The sequence below is a fragment of the Nerophis ophidion genome, linkage group LG05 (genome assembly GCF_033978795.1).
Source record: "Nerophis ophidion isolate RoL-2023_Sa linkage group LG05, RoL_Noph_v1.0, whole genome shotgun sequence".
NCBI lineage: Eukaryota > Metazoa > Chordata > Actinopteri > Syngnathiformes > Syngnathidae > Nerophis > Nerophis ophidion.
Window position 1 is genome coordinate 40,450,611 of NC_084615.1, and position 19,686 is coordinate 40,470,296.

Below are 19,686 nucleotides of genomic sequence, written 5' to 3' on the forward strand. Positions count from 1 at the left end.
CAGACTGTGAAGCCACACCAAAATAAGAATGACAACTACATTTCAGGAGAACATCCGCACCATAATACAACATAAACTCAACAGAACCAATACCCAGAATCCCATGCAGCCCTGACTATTCTGGGCTACAATACACACACCCACGTTACCACCAACCCCCCCATGCCACTACCCTCCTTACTTGCGTCGGTTGAGGTTGTGTATATTGTAGCCCGGGAGAGTTTGGGCTGCAAGGTGTTCTGGGTATTTGTTCTCTTGTGTTTAAGTTGTGTTAGGGTGCGGATGTTCTCCCAAAATGTGTTTGTCATTCTTGTTTGGTGTGGGTTTAAAGTGTGGCGCATATTTGTAACAGTGTTAAAGTTGTTTATACGGCCACCCTCAGTGTGACCTGTATGGCTGTTGAGTAAGTACGTCTTGCAGCCACTAACGTTGTTCTGCACAAATATCGCAGGGTTAAGTTAGATTTATCAAAAACATTCTAAAAAATAGCAGTCAGTCATAAATACTTAAATATATTTATTGGATAACACTTCAACAAAATATGAATGTAAGTTCATAAACTGTGAAAAGAAATGCAACAATGCAATATTCAGTGTTGACAGCTAGATTTTTTGTGGACATGTTCCATCAATATTGATGTTAAAGATTTCTTTTTTTGTGAAGAAATGTTTAGAATGAAGTTCATGAATCCAGATGGATCTCTATTACAATCCCCAAAGAGGGCACTTTAAGTTGATGATTACTTCTATGTGTAGAAATCTTTATTCATAATTGAAATACTTATTTATTTTTCAACAAGTTAAGTTATTTTTATATCTTTTTTTCCAAATAGTTCAAGAAAGACCACTACAAATTAGCAATATTTTGCACTGTTATACAATTTAATAAATCAGAAACTGATGACATAGTGCTGTATTTTACTTCTTTATCTCTTTTTTTTCAACCAAAATGCTTTGCTCTGATTAGGGGGTACTTTAATAAAAAAAATGTTCACATGGGGTACATCACTGAAAAAATTTTGAGAACCACTGTTGTAGAAGACGTTAAAGGCAGTGCAGTCACGGCAGCCCTTAACAATGTCGGCCGGGTGAAAGTTGGGACAAACTCGGGAAAATGGTTGCACCGGTAGATTGTCGGGAGGTGCACTGAAATTCTCCCGGAAAAATCGTTAGGGTTGACTTTTTGCTAGGGCAGGAAAGCCATTCATAAAAGGTGAATTCATTAAAAAGTGCATGTTAAATTTTTTAAGAAAACTTTTCTTGCGGCCCAGCCTCACCCAGTTTCTGCATCCAGTGGGCCCGAGGTAAATTGAGTTTGAGACCCCTGTTTAAAGGTGTTGTTTTTTTCATGTGAATCAATGGCTTTTAAAGTAGTAGCTCTCTCTTGTGTGCGATAGCAGAAGCAGGTGAGGACATTATTCTTAGGAGAATTACAACTCCAAAATTTTCCAAAAATGTATTTATTTCTTGAGATCTGTAATTTAAATTATTTTACAGACAAGTAAATCAAATTTATTACAACAGTTGTAAAAGTGGAAATCTTTGGCATAACTATTTTATACCGTTGTTTATTAAACAATTATATGTGCAAATAGTCTTTAATTTATGCGTCTGTTTATAAAATTACATATAAAAAATAAAAAATATATTATGATTACTACACTGCAAAGTTAATTAAAATGTTTACCACAATCATCACCAATAGTGCGAACCCCCAATATATGTTTTTTTCCTTTTGATATGAATGCATATCTGGTCCATCTGGATCCTGTTGTATTCATGCACCCTGCTTCCTGTGTCTGACGGAGCACACCACCCCGCTCTTGGGCCTTAAGGTCCCCACGTCCAAGAGGTCAAAGCTCTGGTCTGGCGTCAGGGTGAAGTCAAACCTCTGCAGAAGTTTGGCCATCACCACCTTGGCCTCCATCTGTCCACACAAACATATCATGTTACATCACCGCATCACTGCTTTAGTTTGATTGATTATTTTTTTGTCACCTGAGCAAACTTCTTTCCCAGGCAGGAACGCGGGCCCAGTGAAAAAGGGTAGTAGCAATAATAAGGCCTGACAAAACATGAACAAAAACAAATCACACTTTGAAAGGAGCTGCCTAAAAGGAAATAATTAATATAATAATACAATTTTATAATACATACACACACATATATATATATATACATACATACTTGACCCACTTCCTGGGAAACCTATCAAGGAGCTTTTTGTATTATTGGGTCCATCAGTGCTAAATATTATAAACTTATCACTTTCCTCGGACACTGTTCCCCTAGCATTCAAAAAAGCGGTTATTCATCCTCTCCTTAAAAGACCTAACCTCGATCCTGACCTCATGGTAAACTACCGACCGGTGTCTCACCTTCCCTTTATTTCGAAAATCCTCGAAAAAATTGTTGCAGAGCAGCTAAATGAACACTTAGCGTTTAACAATCTATGTGAAACCTTTCAATCCGGTTTCAGGGCAAATCACTCGACTGAGACAGCCCTCGCAAAATTGACTAATGATCTATTGCTAACGATGGACTCTGATGCGTCATCTATGTTGCTGCTCCTCGATCTTAGCGCTGCTTTCGATACCGTCGATCATAATATTTTATTAGAGCGTATCAAAACACGAATTGGTATGTCAGACTCAGCCCTGTCATGGTTTAACTCTTATCTTACTGATAGGATGCAGTGCGTCTCCCATAACAGTGTGACCTCGGACTATGTTAAGGTAACGTGTGGAGTTCCCCAGGGTTCGGTCCTTGGCCCTGTACTCTTCAGCATCTACATGCTGCCGCTGGGTGACGTCATACGCAAATACGGTATTAGCTTTCACTGTTATGCTGATGACACCCAACTCTACATGCCCCTAAAGCTGACCAACACGCAGGACTGTAGTCAGTTGGAAGCGTGTCTTAATGAAATTAAACAATGGATGTCCGCTAACTTTTTGCAACTTAATGCCAAAAAAACGGAAATGCTGATTATCGGTCCTGCAAGACACAGACCTCTATTTAATAATACAACTTTAACATTTGACAACCAAATAATAAAACAAGGTGACTGTAAAAAATCTGGGTATTATCTTCGACCCAACTCTCTCCTTTGAGTCACACATTAAAAGCGTTACTAAAACGGCCTTCTTTCATCTCCGTAATATCGCTAAAATTCGCTCCATTTTGTCCACTAAAGACGCCGAGATCATTATCCATGCGTTTGTTACGTCTCGTCTCGATTACTGTAACGTATTATTTTCGGGTCTCCCCATGTCTAGCATTAAAAGATTACAGTTGGTACAAAATGCGGCTGCTAGACTTTTGACAAGAACAAGAAAGTTTGATCATATTACGCCTGTACTGGCTCACCTGCACTGGCTTCCTGTGCACTTAAGATGTGACTTTAAGGTTTTACTACTTACGTATAAAATACTACACGGTCTAGCTCCAGCCTATCTTGCCGATTGTATTGTACCATATGTCCCGGCAAGAAATCTGCGTTCAAAAGACTCCGGCTTATTAGTGATTCCTAGAGCCCGAAAAAAGTCTGCGGGCTATAGAGCGTTTTCCGTTCGGGCTCCAGTACTCTGGAATGCCCTCCCGGTAACAGTTCGAGATGCTACCTCAGTAGAAGCATTTAAGTCTCACCTTAAAACTCATCTGTATACTCTAGCCTTTAAATAGACCTCCTTTTTAGACCAGTTGATCTGCCGCTTCTTTTCTTTATCCTATGTCCCCCCCTCCCTTGTGGAGGGGGTCCGGTCCGATGACCATGGATGAAGTACTGGCTGTCCAGAGTCGAGACCCAGGATGGACCGCTCGTCGGGACCCAGGATGGACCGCTCGCCTGTATCGGTTGGGGACATCTCTACGCTGCTGATCCGCCTCCGCTTGAGATGGTCTCCTGTGGACGGGACTCTCGCTGCTGTCTTGGATCCGCTTGAAATGAACTCTCGCGGCTGTGTTGGAGCCACTATGGATTGAACTTTCACAGTATCATGTTAGACCCGCTCGACATCCATTGCTTTCGGTCCCCTAGAGGGGGGGGGGGTTGACCACATCTGAGGTCCTCTCCAAGGTTTCTCATAGTCAGCATTGCCACTGGCGTCCCACTGGATGTGAATTCTCCCTGCCCACTGGGTGTGAGTTTTCCTTGCCCTTTTGTGGGTTCTTCCGAGGATGTTGTAGTCGTAAGGATTTGTGCAGTCCTTTGAGACATTTGTGATTTGGGGCTATATAAATAAACATTGATTGATTGATTGATTGATACATACATACATACACATATTATATATACACACACATACGTACATATATATATACGAACACACACACATGTATCACACATGTACATATGTATATATATAGTATATATATATATATTTTTTTTTTGGGGGGGGAGATTTGAAAATATATACAAATACAATTTATAAATATAAAACTGTGACATACAAATAAATCAAGAATTTCTATAAATAAACGTGTATTTTTAAATATATTTTTGAGATTTGAATATGACTATGCTTGATTTTGTATTAGTATTTGTATTGAATTTGCATTTGTGGATCGCTTTTTTGTTTTTGTGTCAATGAGACATTCCTCCCACAAACCAGATGCACAAATGAATGTGATCTACACACTCCCCTGAACATCCAGCAGAGGGCACTGCAGCCAGAGCGGTCTGGGTCACAGACATTATATTACACTATTATGTTAGATCCACTATGGTCTGGACTCTCTCAATATTAAGCTCGATCCACTCAAACTCCATTCGCCCCGGTCGACAGGGGGGAAGGGGGTCCCCACATCTGCGGTCCCCTCCAAGGTTTGTCATTGTCATCCCATTGGGTTGAGTTTTTTCTTGCCCTGATGTGGGATCTGAGCCGAGGATGTCGTTGTGGATTTTGCAGCCCTTTGATACACTCGTGATTTAGGGCTATATAAATAAACTTTGATTGATCGATTGATTGATATGCATTAAATGCAAAATGCCCGGAGTTCCCTGCACAAAAACAATCTACGTCTTTACAGAGAGAATGCACAAAGGGCCTGAGCTAGGTAACGTTAGCATCGTATTAGCTAATGCTAATTTATCCAATTATTTCTGAAAGACAGTGTTAGCTGCTTATTTTATTGTATCAATGCCGTTTAATGACCTTGTCCCAATGTAGATACTGATCTCTTATAGGTGCAGTGTGTGGCTCTGGCTGCAGTGCCCTCTGCTGGTTGTTTAGGGCAGTGTGTAGGTCACATTTATTTGTGCATCTGGTTTGTGGTAGAAATGTTTCATCGACGCAAGAGCAAAAAAATCGATGCACATATGCAAATTCAATACAAATACAAAATCAAGCATATTTATATTGAAATCTCGCGTTTATTTATATAAATGATTTATTTGTGTATCACATTTGTATTTGTATATTTATATTAATATATGCATATGTATTAATATCATATTGATATATATAAGTTAATGTGAGACCATTCTACTTCCATAACTTAACCTTAGTCAGTGTATAGTTCCAATCTGTATGTCAGCCGGGTTTCTTCCTTGCTTTAGTCCGCCCGCAACCTTCGCCTCCTTCATTGGTGCCGATAACAAATCACGGTGAGCCGCCGAGTTCACTATATCATCTGGGATGTTGTGTTGTGTTGTGATGAAAGTCACTCAAAACAGACGGCTTGTGGCGGTCACCTATGTCCATAATGCATAGTAAAAGCAAGAAAGCTAAACAATTTCTGCCGGGCAGAGGCGAATGGTTACTCAGTGTGAGGCGGCGTGGTGAGGAAATGTCCGTTTGCATCTAACGACTGCCTCTCAAAACGAGCTGTTTTGAGATATATAGGTTTGTAAAACAAAATCTATGCACATTTGTCACCAAAAAAACATGTTGTGTTGACGGCAAGGAGGGGTTCTGAAGGTATATATAAAAAAAATCATAATATGAACCCTTTTAAGTGTATTTTTGGGAAAGTATTTCTGTATAAGAAAAAAAAAATCAAATATTTTTTGCCCAAAATCGCGAAAATAAAGTTGTAATGTTAGGAGGAACAAAGTTGGACTATTACAAGACTAAAGGGAAAAGTAGTAATATTACAACACTAATATATCATTATAAAGTCATAATATTACAATAATAACGTTGTATATTTTGAGGGGAATTTTTTTTAATATTTATTATTTTAAAAAAAGTTTATATAATCACTTTTAATAATTTTACGATTATGATTTATATTTTTTAACAATTGAGAATAAAATGTTACTTTTTTTATTTTAAAAGGTGTGTTTTATATTTATCAGATAGTAGCATGAAATTTTTGTCAGTAATATAACATGCTATTTTTGTAAAACTTCTTTTTTCATAAACGAGACATCTTTATTTTTGCAATCCTATGAGCTTATTCCTGCAATATTTATTGATCCAAAGAGGCTTACTTTGGAGATTCGGGGTGAAAGCGATCAGGGTTGAATTCCATCGGATCCTTGAAGAATTTGTCCAACCTGCAGGACACGTAGCTGCTGAACTGAAGGACACCAGTTGGTAAGTTCTTCCAAAACACTTGTTTTGTGTGTCCGTGTTAATATTACCATGGCATTGGTGCCCGCTGGTATGTGGACGCCATCAATGACCATGTCAGTGGGGAGACAGCGAGATGTTCCCGGAGCTGTTGGGTACATCCTTAAAGTCTCTTTTAAAACCTTTAGGTTTAGGGGACACAAACAAATGTGTTAGGATATTAGCTAGAAGGTTGCATCACAATTTCAAAAGCTATTTGTGCGGTACCACGAGTTGGCACCCGGCTGTGGATTGCTCACATGTACATCCAGTAACCTAAAAATGTATTACAAGCCAAATCTGACCAATGCCACAAGCTTTTTGAGGCTAAAATACATTTTTTTTGTTTTAAAATATCAGAGAAATGTGTCATGCCAGAGATTAATGACTAATTTGAACATTCAAAATGAAATAAGGCGTACCTGTGAGAGGTAAACTAGCTTGCCGAGATCGTCGTAGCTCATGTCACGTTTCATCCCAATGACGTCATCCACCTCCTTCCTGGCTCTGGGGACAAAAAATACAAAGTCCAAAACACATTTATGGTATTTTCTGTTGTAGTTTTTTGTGCTTTTCGCATTATCACTTGTCCAGAATGTCAGGATGTCTAGCGAGCTCCATGATGCAGAAAGCTAGCAGGTTAGCCGTGGTTTCCTGTCCTGGAACGTGACAAATTAATTTATTATGAGATGCATTAATAAATGTATTTATATGTATAATAAAAGTCACACCGGCAATGAAGAAAGTGACAAAATTGTCCAACATGAACTCTTCGTCATCTTTGGTCATGCTTTCTTCTGCAATGAAGACACAAGAGTGGAGTTTTCACACATTGTGTGTTTTTTGTAATGCATTTTATGAACCGACCTTTGCCGGCTGCCTTGATGATTTGTGTGAGGATGTCTTTGGGTACGTTGCCGCCGCTTTTGATGGCCACCTTCCTGTCATGGATCCACTGGGCTCCGGTGGAGCGCAGCAGCTTGCACGCTTCCCTCACTTCCTTGACAAAGGGCCAGTTCTTGGGACTGAACTAGAATGTTCCCAAGTGAAACTTTTAACACATTTCATGTGAGTTCAAGGAGACTTGTCGAGTATTGCTTTTAAAATGATTTTGTTCCACAGGCAGTCTTAATGTTCTATTGTTTTGTGATACGACTATTCGTGGTTACATTTTAGTTCACTTTTTTCCTTTCACAATGTCTCCCAAGCGTGAAGCTGACTCTTCTAATGGCAATGTGTCAAAGAAAGAGAAAGTGAAATTAATAGGGATGTTCCGAACAGGGTTTTATGCTGCCGATTCCTATAAGCAATAAGTGAAATAGGCCGATACCGATCACATGTATTACCTGTGAATTGTTCAATGTAATTATGGTGAGACCTTTGACAGTTTAACAATATTTAAACAAGTTTGTTATTCTCTCTTATTACGTTTACCATGAATTGTTTTAAGTGGACTCCGACTTAAACAAGTTGAAAAACTTATTCGGGGGTAACCATTTAGTGGTCAATTGTACGGAATATGTACTCTACTGTGCAATCTACTAATAAAAGTTTCAACCAATCAATCAAAACGTACAATTAATTAAGCAAAACAAAGTCAGTAGTACACAATAACTAAAGGTAAAAACTACTATCTACTACTCAAAATCCTCCTGTATGCAGGGAATTATTCCTGAGTTTGTGAACGTTAACAAAAACAAAAGTGATTTTGAGAAAATTAAAATATCGAACTAACCATTCGGTATTGATCATATACTGATGCTACCCTTGGTATGGACACCACCAATTTACGAATCGATCCGCTCTGCTCTTACAAATGGTGCACTGACTGTGATAATGCTGACAAACCAACTGTTGTTGTTATATTATCCTCTCTCTAGAACTCTAGACTCTTATTAGATAGATAGACAGACAGACAGACAGACAGACAGACAGACAGACAGACAGACAGACAGACAGACAGATAGATAGATAGATAGATAGATAGATAGATGGATAGTACATTATTGATTCATCCAGTAGAGTTCCCTCAGAAAAATTAAAATTCCATCAGCAGTGTACAGATTTGAGATCGAATTTAAAAATTAAAAAGTAAATAATGGGGGAATAAATGGAAACAAAATGGAAAAATATTACAATAAGAATACAAATAAAACGCAACAATGAGAATACAAATATAACAGTAAAATAATAATATATCAAGAGAAACTAGGCAGTAGTGACCATGTTATGAAAAAGTATCCATCTGCTTGTGAATTTCCTGTTAATAAATGCCATATTTTTGTTGTTATGCTGTTCCATCTGCACTTCTTGAACTTTACTAAGCACATATTTCTTGTGTTGTTTAAAGCTAACTTAGTGGTTAGCTTAGCTATAAGCATGCTTGCTCCTGGCTTGCTTTGTCTGTGTAACATGTTTAGCTTGGTCCTCCAGTGATAATGGTAGGTAGTTGGAATGCTAATACTCAGAAATGCAGTTTATTTGCCGTAATTGAGGGCATTATGATTAACTTAAGGGAGCATCTCCACTTTGTGTATGAAGAATCATACACAAAGTGGAGGCGCTCCTTTAAATCAACAACAGTAATTAGCTGCTAAAAATAAACAGTGTTTGCCAGAGGGGGTCAGCGTTTGTGATTGCCATTAATCAGCAATGGCGATCACATACTTTTTCACGAAAATCAATCGATAGAGCCATGGAAATTAGACATGGTAAATAGCCCAGAAAGTGGATAAATATTGGTTGTTTGCCAGGAAGGCATGACTACCACGAAAGATGGTATCATTAGACATGTGAAAGATTGGTCAATGAAATCTAAACAGATTAGTGGTCTAATTACTGAGAAGTCTCCCCTTCAATAAACCTGTCATTCAAGTGTGCAAAAAGTAAGGAGTTGCTTCATTTAGTTGTTACATTATTTGTATTGCTGCATTGTATATGTCCTCCATGTGTTCTGCGTACAGAGTGAGTGTTAGCTGAGAGTCCGTAAGCTATAATTTTAGGTAGAAGTTACGCCTTTTATTCAAACTGGACTTCATAACTGTCGCATGAACAGGAATTGTCTTTCTCCGGCGATGTGATTTTTCTTTTTAAAGAAGCGTGAGGCAAATAATAGTACGTAAAATGCTTAATTGACAGATTCATTTGCTTTCATTGTTGATAAGGTTGGTTGCCTGTGTGTTTAATATGTGGGGATAAAATAGCAAACAACAAAAAAATCAAATGCTAAAAGACATTTTCAGAACCAACATGCAGCATTCGGGGAAAAATACTTAGGTGGAGATGAACTAAAAAGAGCAGTTTTGGAACTGCCGCAGAAAATTGTTTAAAACAAAAATACTGAGTGAGTCATTTTCTAGTGTTTGTTTTCATGAATGCTATAGTGGAAGTATAATGAAACTATAAGTGGTTTTAATATCATTTTAGGGATTGAATAGAGTTTGCGGCTCAAGGTGGGTTTTATTTGGTGGAAAATGGGCTTGAATGCTTCTTTGTATGCTAAAGGTCAGAGGATAAATGTATAGATTACGTTACTTTGTAACCTCTTGGGGTATAATAACTCTTCAAACCATACCAACAGTTAGCATTTCAAGATTCATAATACATTTCAGTACAGCTTCTGCTCTTCACCTTTGAAACCTTTAAAGTATTTCAACTATCAAACCATTTCTCCATTACACTAAAATTTCAGTTCAGCGTCAGCTCTTCAACATTCAAACCATTTCAATATTCTACCCTTTTAACATTGAAACCCTTCCAACACTTAAACCATTTCAACATTCAAACCATTTCTACATTCATCATACATTCAAATAGCATTTCAGTTCAGAGTTAGCTTCAACAGTCAAAGCGTTTCAACATTCAAACGATATTCTTACATTTGTTCTACATAAGCATTTCAGTTCAGCTTCAGCGATGGAGCATTCACACGCAGTTTGTACAGAAATTGCTTCATTTGGTTCAAATTGTAATTGTCTTTATTATGACATTTTTATTTTGTTTGTAAAATGAAATTTCAAATTGTGCAGTGCTAGGGAGCCCTAATGTTACCCTAAGCGTACCTGAAAGAAGACGGTGCGTATATTGTAGATCATCCCTTTGAGACAGGTCTCAATGGCCTTGGGGAATAGCAAAGTGTTCTCCAGCAGCTCTAAGTCCATGCCAAAGGCAACCTGACCGTAATCAGACAGACAAATCTTTTACTTTATCAGATTTAAAACAAAACCTTCCAGGCGAACTAGCTACCTTGGTGATGACGTCCAAGGTGACGTAGTTGAACTGTTGCAGCATGATGGTCTCCACTTTTCTATCGGCGAGGTCCGACAATTTGGTCATCAGCATCTCTGCTCGCTCGTTGAACGTCCCCATCAGACTGCGGAGATACCTACACACACATGCAAGCTCAGCATTTCAATGGAGGGCCACAAATATATATATTATTTATTCTATAGTTAATATTGACTTAGTATTGTTGTTACTTTTTTTTAATTGTGCAAAACTAAAGTTTCTGGTTTTTTTACATACACAATCAATCTGCTCCACCCTATTTCTTATGGCAATAGCTCAGGTTATAATTTGATGATCAGATAAGTGCTGTAAAGAACTCACTGGGAGCTGAAGGCGTGCTCCATGATACGTCGCTGTTTATACCACAGGTTGTGGTCAACAGCCGATACCAGCCCATTGCCAAAGAACCTGAAAGTAAAACACGGTGAAAGAAAAGTGCCATTTTTATTTATAAATGGTTGATTTATATAGGCTAGTAAGGTAAAGTTTTGTACCTGACAAGTTTCGGCTACCTTGCTTCTGCAGCCTTCATCAGAGGTGTCACGTGATGTTAGCGTGACGTCGTCTGTGACGTGTTATATGGATTGTACCATTCCACCACTTCAGGTGGGATGGAACTTGTCAGGTACAAAACATTACCTTACTAGCCTATATAAATCAACCATTTATAAATACACGTCAGTAGGCTAAATTAACCTCTTCAACATAAAAGTGCCATTTTGTTGTCCTCGTGCTGTTATTTTCTCAATGTGCACTATCAGCTGACCTTTGACCAAACAGGCTGAAGAGTCGGTTGTGGAGGAAGAGGTCTTTGGGGTACTTTGAGGACATCAGGACTTCCTGAAAGAAGCAAACTCACACTTAGGAAATAGTTTTAAAAACTATGGCATTGTATGTTAGCTTAGTAGCTGTTTCTCTATATGTATTTGCATTGGTAACATTTATTATCTTATTTACACTATAACATTCTTATTAATAGCTGTGGACTCAGGCACAAAGCTATTGTAATATGTTCTGCATCGTGATATTATGAATACAATATAGTATACATATACATACATATATATATATATACATATATATGTATATATATATATATATACATACATACATACATACATACATTTTCTACCGCTTATTCCCTTTCGGGGTCGCGGGGGGCGCTGGCGCCTATCTCAGCTATAATCGGGCGGAAGGCAGGGTACACCCTGGACAAGTCGCCACCTCATCGCAGGGCCAAATACATACATATATATATATATATATATATATATATATATATATATATACATACATACATACATACATGTATATATATATATATATGTATAGTATATATGTGTGTGTGTGTGTGTGTGTGTGTACACAGTATTGTCCACATACAGTCGTGGTCAAAAGTTTACATACACTTGTAAAGAACATAATGCCATGACTGTCTTGAGTTTCCAATCATTTCTACAACTCTTATTTTTTTTGTGATAGAGTGATTGGAGCACATACTTGTGTGTCACAAAAAACATTCATGAAGTTTGGTTCTTTTATGAATTTATTATGGGTCTACTGAAAATGTGACCAAATCTGCTGGGTCAAAAGTATACATAGAACAATGTTAATATTGGCAAGTTTCACTGCAATAAGGGGCTTTTGGTAGCCATCCACAAGCTTCTGGATGAATTTTTGACCATTCCTCTTGACAAAATTAGTGCAGTTCAGCTAAATGTGTTGCTTTTCTGACATTGACTTGTTTCTTCAGCATTGTCCACACATTTTCAATGGGGTTTAAGTCAGGACTTTGGGGAGGCCATTCTAAAACCCTAATTCTAGCCTGATTCAGCCATTCCTGTACCACTTTTGACGTGTGATTGGGGTTATTGTCCTGTTGAAACAGCCAGCTGTTCAACCTCAGGGCTGATGATTTTAGGTTGTCCTGAAGAATTTGGAGGTAATACTCTTTTTTCATTGTCCCATTTTACTCAAGCACAAGTTCAATTGGCAGCACAACAGGCCCGGAGCATAATACTACCATCACCATGCTTGACGGTAGGAGTGGTGTTGAATTAAAGGCCTCACCTTTTCTCCTCCAAACATATTGCTGGGTATTGTGGCCAAACAGCTCAATTTTTGTTTCATTTGACCACAGAACTTTCCTCCGGAAGGTCTTATCTTTGTCCATGTGATCAGCAGCAAACTTTAGACGAGCCTTAAGGTGTCGCTTCTGGAGCAAGGGCTTCCTTCTTGCATGGTAGCTTCTCACTCCATGGCGATGCAAAACACGGTTGACTGTAGACACTGACACCTGTGTTCCAGCAGCTTCCAATTCATTGCAGACCTGCTTTTTGGTGGTTAACGGTTGACTCTTGATCATCCTGACCAATTTTCTCTCAGCAGCAGATGATAGCTTGCATTTTCTTCCTGATTGTGGCAGTGACAAAATTGTGCCATGCACTTTATACTTACGAACAATTGTCTGCACAGTTGCTCTTGGGACCTTAAGCTGCTTTGAAATGGCTCCAAGTGAATTTCCTGATTTGTTCAAGTCAATGATTCATTTTTTCAGATCTGTGCAGAGTTCCTTTGACTTTCCCATTGTCACGTTTGTAACCGAGTCTAATGACTGCATCACATGAACCCTATTTAAATGCGCTCAGAGAAGTCAACAGGTGCTGCCCATCATAATAACTCACATGAAGAGGCCATGCCGTGAAGCTAATTTGATTTTAATGTAACTTTTCTACATCACCAAAATTGATAATGTATGTCACTATATGTATACTTCTGACACAGCAGATTGTCACATTTTCAGTAGACCCATAGTAAATTCATAAAAGAACCAAACTTGTTTTTTGTGACAAACAAGTATGTGCTCCAATCACTCTATCCCAAAAAAATAAGAGTTGTAGAAATCATTGGAAACTCAGCCATGACATTATGTTGTTCAAAAGTGAATATAAACTTTTGACCACGACTATACATACGTATTTGTATGTGTGTACACATACATACATAAATACTGTACATATGTATGTGTGTACACATACATACAAACATACAAACCCCGTTTCCATATGAGTTGGGAAATTGTGTTAGATGTAAATATCAACGGAATACAATGATTTGCAAATCATTTTCAACCCATATTCAGTTGAATATGCTACAAAGACAACATATTTGATGTTCAAACTGATAAACATTTTTTTTTTTTGCGAATAATCATTAACTTTAGAATTTGATGCCAGCAACACGTGACAAAGATGTTGGGAAAGGTGGCAATAAATACTGATTAAGTAGAAAAATGCTCATCAAACACTTATTTGGAACATCCCACAGGTGTGCAGGCTAATTGGGAACAGGTGGGTGCCATGATTGGGTATAAAAGGAGCTTCCATGAAATGCTAAGTAATTCACAAACAAGGATGGGGTGAGGGTCACTACTTTGTAAGCAAATTGTCGAACAGTTTTAGAACAACATTTCTCAACGAGCTATTGCAAGGAATTTAGGGATTTTACCATCTACGGTCCGTAAAATCATCAAAAGGTTCAGAGAATCTGGAGAAATCACTGCACGTAAGCAATGATATTACGGACCTTTGATCCCTCAGGCGGTACTGCACCAAAAACCGAAATCAGTGTGTAAAGGATATCACCACACGGGCTCAGGAACACTTTATAAAACCACTGTCAGCAACTACAGTTGGTCGCTACATCTGTAAGTGCAAGTTAAAACTCTACTATGCAAAGCCAAACCCATTTATCAACAACACCTTAAAAAGGCCGCCGACTTAACTGGGCACGAGCTCATCTGAGATGGACTGATGCAAATTGGAAAAGTGTTCTGTGGTCTGACGAGTCTACATTTCAAATTTAACTTGGAAACAGAGGACGTGGTGTCCTCCAGAACAAAGAGGAAAATAACCATTCGGATTGTTATAGGCGCAAAGTTCAAAAGCCGGCATTTGTGATGGTATGGGGGTGTATTAGTGCCCAAGGCATGGGTAACTTACACATCTGTGAAGGCACCATTAATGCTGAAAGGTACATACAGGTTTTGGAACAACATATGTTGTCATCCAAGCAACGTTATCATGGGCGCCCTTGCTTATTTCAGCAAGACAATGCCAAGCCACGTATTACAACAGCGTGGCTTCGCAGTAAGAGAGTGCGGGTACTTTCCTGGCCCACCTGCAGTCCAGACTTGTCTCCCGTCAAAAATGTGTGGCGCATTATGAAGCGTGAAATACGACAGCGGAGACCCCGGACTGTTGAATGACTGAAGCTCTACATAAAACAAGAATGGGAAAGAATTCCACTTTCAAAGCTTCAACAATTAGTTTCCTTAGTTCCCAAACGTTTATTGAGTTTTTTTTTTTTTAAAAAGGTGATGTAACACAGTGGTGAACATGCCCTTTCCCAACTACTTTGGCACGTGTTGCAGCCAAGAAATTCTAAGTTAATTATTTGCAAAAAAAGATAAAGTTGATGAGTTTGAACATCAAATATCTTGTCTTTGTAGTGCATTCAATTGAATATGGGTTGAAAAGGATTTGCAAATCATTGTATTCCGTTTATATTTACATCTAACACAATTTCCCAACTCATATGGAAACGGGGTTTGTACATGTGTGTACACATACATACATACATTCATATGTACATGTGTACACATACATACAATCATATGTACGTGTGTACACATACATACATACATATGTATGTGTGTACACATACATTATGTATAAATACATACATACAGTATATGCATACATACAGGTATGAGTGTACATACATACATATACTGTGCGTATGTGTGTATATGTATATATTTGCAGGCCAAAATTAAGTAAACAAAGCCAAATAAATACATTATTATTTACAATGTGACACCATTTATTAAATTTGCCATTTGTCATTGCAAAATTTTAAATTATAATCTTATTTAAAAATGTTTGTCCTGTCCAGCTATTCTGGCAAATCATATTGTACTGTACAGATTTACTTTATAAAAGAGAAGTGTTGGATACTTCTCTTGTTGCCTTATTTGTATTTCCATCCATCCATTTTCTACCGCTTGTCCCTTTTGGGGTCGCGGGGGGCGCTGGTGCCTATCTCAGCTACAATCGGGCGGAAGGCGGCGTACACCCTGGACAGGTCACCACCTCATATCTGACTTTATTAAATGGTTTTATGTTATTATAATTATAATCTTAAATTACTATAAAATTGTATTCATTTCACAACGGTTATATTAATTCCACAAGTGATTTTCTTTTTACTTTTGGGTTTACAAATCCTCATTTTGTTCCTGGCTTTGTCATGACTAAGTTAGGAAGCCTAACGAGGCCTTTTAGATTTACTAAGGTCTGACATGTTGAGAAACTTTACCAGTGTCAGTAGCTAGACGATGATGGATGTAATACACTCACAGACTTTCTAATTGGTTAAAACGGTGGAGGGTGGGACATCGAAATGAAAACAATAAAAGGTTTTCGGGGCTGTAAATCTAATCTTGAAATGAGCATATCCTGGTTTTACTACTGTTATCAGTTATGGAAGTATTCGAAAAGAACATGATTTATTAAAGCCTTTTGACATATCAGGGCCATTTAATGATGACTTGACATTCAATTCTTACATATGGCTCTTTTAAATAATGAATTCATAATGCAGTACATGAAACATTTTATTTCATAGCATTATTTTAACTTAATATCATACTAATTAATTAATTATTCTTAAAACTAATTTGTATACTCTAGCCCAGTGGTTCTCAAATGGGGATACGCATACCCCTGGGGGTACTTGAAGGTATGCCAAGGGGTACGTGAGATTTTTTTGGAAATATTATAAAAATAGCAACATTTCAATAATCCTTTTTAAATAAATGTATTGAACAATACTTCAACAAAATATGAATGTGAGTTCATAAACTGTGAAAAGAGATGCAACAATGCAATATTCAGTGTTGACAGTTAGATTTTTTGTGGACATGTTCCATAAATATTGATGTTAAAGATTTCTTTTTTTGTGAAGAAATGTTAAGAATTAAGTTCATGACTCCAGATTGATCTCTATTACAATCCCCAAAGAGGGCACTTTTAGTTGATGATTACTTCTATGTGTAGAAATTTTTATTTATAATTGAATCAATTGTTTATTTTTCAACAAGTTTTTTGTTATTTTTATATCTTTTTTCCAAATAGTTTAAGAAAGACCACTACAAATGAGCAATATTTTGCATTCTTATACAATTTAATAAATCACAAACTGATGACATAGTGCTGTATTTTACTTCTTTATCTCTTTTTTTCAACCAAAAATGCTTTGCTCTGATTAGGGGGTACTTTAATTAGGGGGTACATCACTGAAAAAAGGTTGAGAACCACTGCTCTAGCCTTTGAATAGACACCCCTTTTAGACCAGTTGATCTGCCGTTTCTTTTCTTTTCTGCTCTTCCCCCCTCTCCCTTATGGAGGGGGGGGGGGGGGACACAGGTTGGGTGATTTAGGGCTGTTTAAATAAACATTGATTGATTGATTGTGTAGTGCGTCTGCCTCACAATACGAAGATCCTGCAGTCCTGGGTTCAAATCCAGGCTCGGGATCTTTCTGTGTGGAGTTTGCATGTTCTCCCCGTGAATGCGTGGGTTCCCTCCGGGTACTCCGGCTTCCTCCCACTTCCAAAGACATGCACCTGGGGATAGGTTAATTGGCAACACTAAATTGGCCCTAGTGTGTGAATGTGAGTGTGAATGTTGTCTGTCTATCTGTGTTGGCCCAGCGATGAGGTGGCGACTTGTCCAGGGTGTACCCCGCCTTCCGCCCGATTGTAGCTGAGATAGGCGCCAGCGCCCCCCGCGACCCCGAAAGGGAATAAGCGGTAGAAATGGATGGATGGATGATTGATTGTTTGATAATTTAATGGATCTTTTTTTAAATTACTGATTTCCTAATGTATATTTGTTCTAGGCTAAAGGACATTTCCCCTCACATATAAATTACCGTATTTCCTTGAATTGCCATAGGACATATTGTATGCGTATGCCTTGAATTACTGCTGGGTCAAACTCGCTTCCCAAAGTAATTAGCACATGCTTAGTATTACTGCCTGGTGAAACTCATGACGTCACGAGTGACACTTCCCCTGTCATCATTTTCAAAATGGAGGAGGCTGATTTCAATACAGGTAATTTGAAATCGCATAAAGGGAAGAAGATTAAGAGCTATTCAGTAGGATTTAAGGTCCAAGCTTACATCACACTCAAATTTTTACTGCATTCCTTTGGTAAGTGCCGGAGTGATAAGAGGTTTTAAAATAATTAGCGCATGCTTACTTTTACCGCATGCCTTTGGTAAGCGCAGGAGTGAGAAGAGTCTTTAAATTAAGTAGCGCCCCGGCGACAATTCAAGGAAATACGGTAATATATAACATGTTTAGGTCAGCCCGAAACGGACAAGTGGGCAATAAATTAATAAAAATTGGACGGGATGAATGCTGGAATTGGTTAAAGTGTGAAGTCCATCAAAGTGGACTTCCTGCTTTGAATAAAAACGATTTAAGTTTGTAGAAAGACATAAACATTACCTTAATGGTTTCTGGACTAGTGGTTACCACGAGTACGTAGTGCAAGATATGAATCTTGTACACTGAGCCATAACGTTCTGCCCTGTACATGACAACATGGCACACATTATGTTGGATACAGCTGTAAAAAAGTGCAACGCTTATGTGTTTACCATTCCAGGAATAAGTCGTGCACGTTGCCATCCCTTGCCATTATCCTCCAAACAGCTGGAGAATTTCCCAACACAAAACTACAAAAAGAGTAAAAGAGTGAGTTGGTGTCAAACAAACAAGAAAACATTTACCTTTCCCGTGGTGGTCCAGGTATGTGGTCATATTTCATGTGCACATATTTAATGTACACACAGTAGCCAATGAAGGCGAGCAACAGCAGCAACAACAGTATACCCAAAACATGAGCTGCTAGAATGAAAATAAAGTAGAAACTGGACATTTTTAATCCGGTATGCCTGAAGTCACTTTCCTGGTTTGGTTGTGTTGGAGAAGACTGATGGGGGCGGAGCCTCAACGCACTAAACACACACACACACACACACAAACTATTGTACTCCGAACTTTACAAATAAACAGCCTTTTGAGGGCTGGGATAAAACATTATTTGAATTAAAATGTAAATTTAAAGTGCTCGTTATGAAAGGGTGAGCAAAAGCACGCACAGTACCATAACTCTACTTGGAAATATTGAACCTGTTACGGTATTGCAAAGAAATTATCTTCCGACATATTAGAATTTTTTTTTTTTTTTTTGTCTTGCTGAGAGTTAGAAAGTACACTATATTTTAGATTGCAATCATGTCCAGAGAGAAAAATACACATCAGAGTAACAGCGTCACTTAGTGGTCAGTGTTAGTCATTGCAACAAGGCCTTATTTCATAAATGGTACGGGCAATTTTGAGTTGTACGCGGGCTTCACGGTGGCAGAGGGGTTAGTGCGTCTGCCTCACAATACGAAGTTCCCAGATGAATGTGATTCAGAGGAAACTGGATATTAGTTCAAGTAAAAGAGGGGGGTATTTTTATACTTTATATAACTTCATACTTCTTCCCATTACTGTTTTGAGATTTTTTTAATTTAATTTAATTTTATGTTCTTAATTCAACAGGCAGCCCGGTGGAACAGGGTATAGTGCAGGGGTCTCAAACATACGGCCCGCGGGCCGGATCAGGCCCGCGAACACGTTTTATCCGGCCCGCGAGATGAGGTTGCTAATTGATATTGAGCCGAAATTTTTGAATGAAAGAAACTGCTGTACTCAATGTATCC

General features: G+C 38.2%; 1 protein-coding gene across 2 annotated transcripts; it reads right to left on the reverse strand.

The window, feature by feature from the left end:
• Positions 1-1,443: 1,443 nt before the first annotated feature.
• On the reverse strand, positions 1,444-18,920 carry LOC133553089 (cholesterol 24-hydroxylase-like). 2 transcript variants are annotated; one of them, XM_061900922.1, is made up of 15 exons: positions 18,706-18,920; positions 18,574-18,651; positions 18,422-18,503; positions 11,610-11,683; positions 11,165-11,251; positions 10,802-10,940; positions 10,618-10,728; positions 7,424-7,586; positions 7,288-7,353; positions 7,143-7,215; positions 6,979-7,063; positions 6,589-6,699; positions 6,436-6,524; positions 1,998-2,064; positions 1,444-1,926 (listed from the first exon to the last, which is right to left on the reverse strand). In XM_061900922.1, exons 1-15 carry the CDS (start codon positions 18,852-18,854, stop codon positions 1,777-1,779), a joined length of 1,524 nt encoding a protein of 507 aa, XP_061756906.1. In that variant the 5' UTR covers positions 18,855-18,920; the 3' UTR covers positions 1,444-1,776. The 2 variants fall into 2 exon arrangements, 1 of the variants encoding a protein (XP_061756906.1); XR_009806837.1 differs by having other exon boundaries at positions 1,845-1,926; positions 6,436-6,501.
• Between the last annotated feature and the right edge of the window lie 766 nt (positions 18,921-19,686).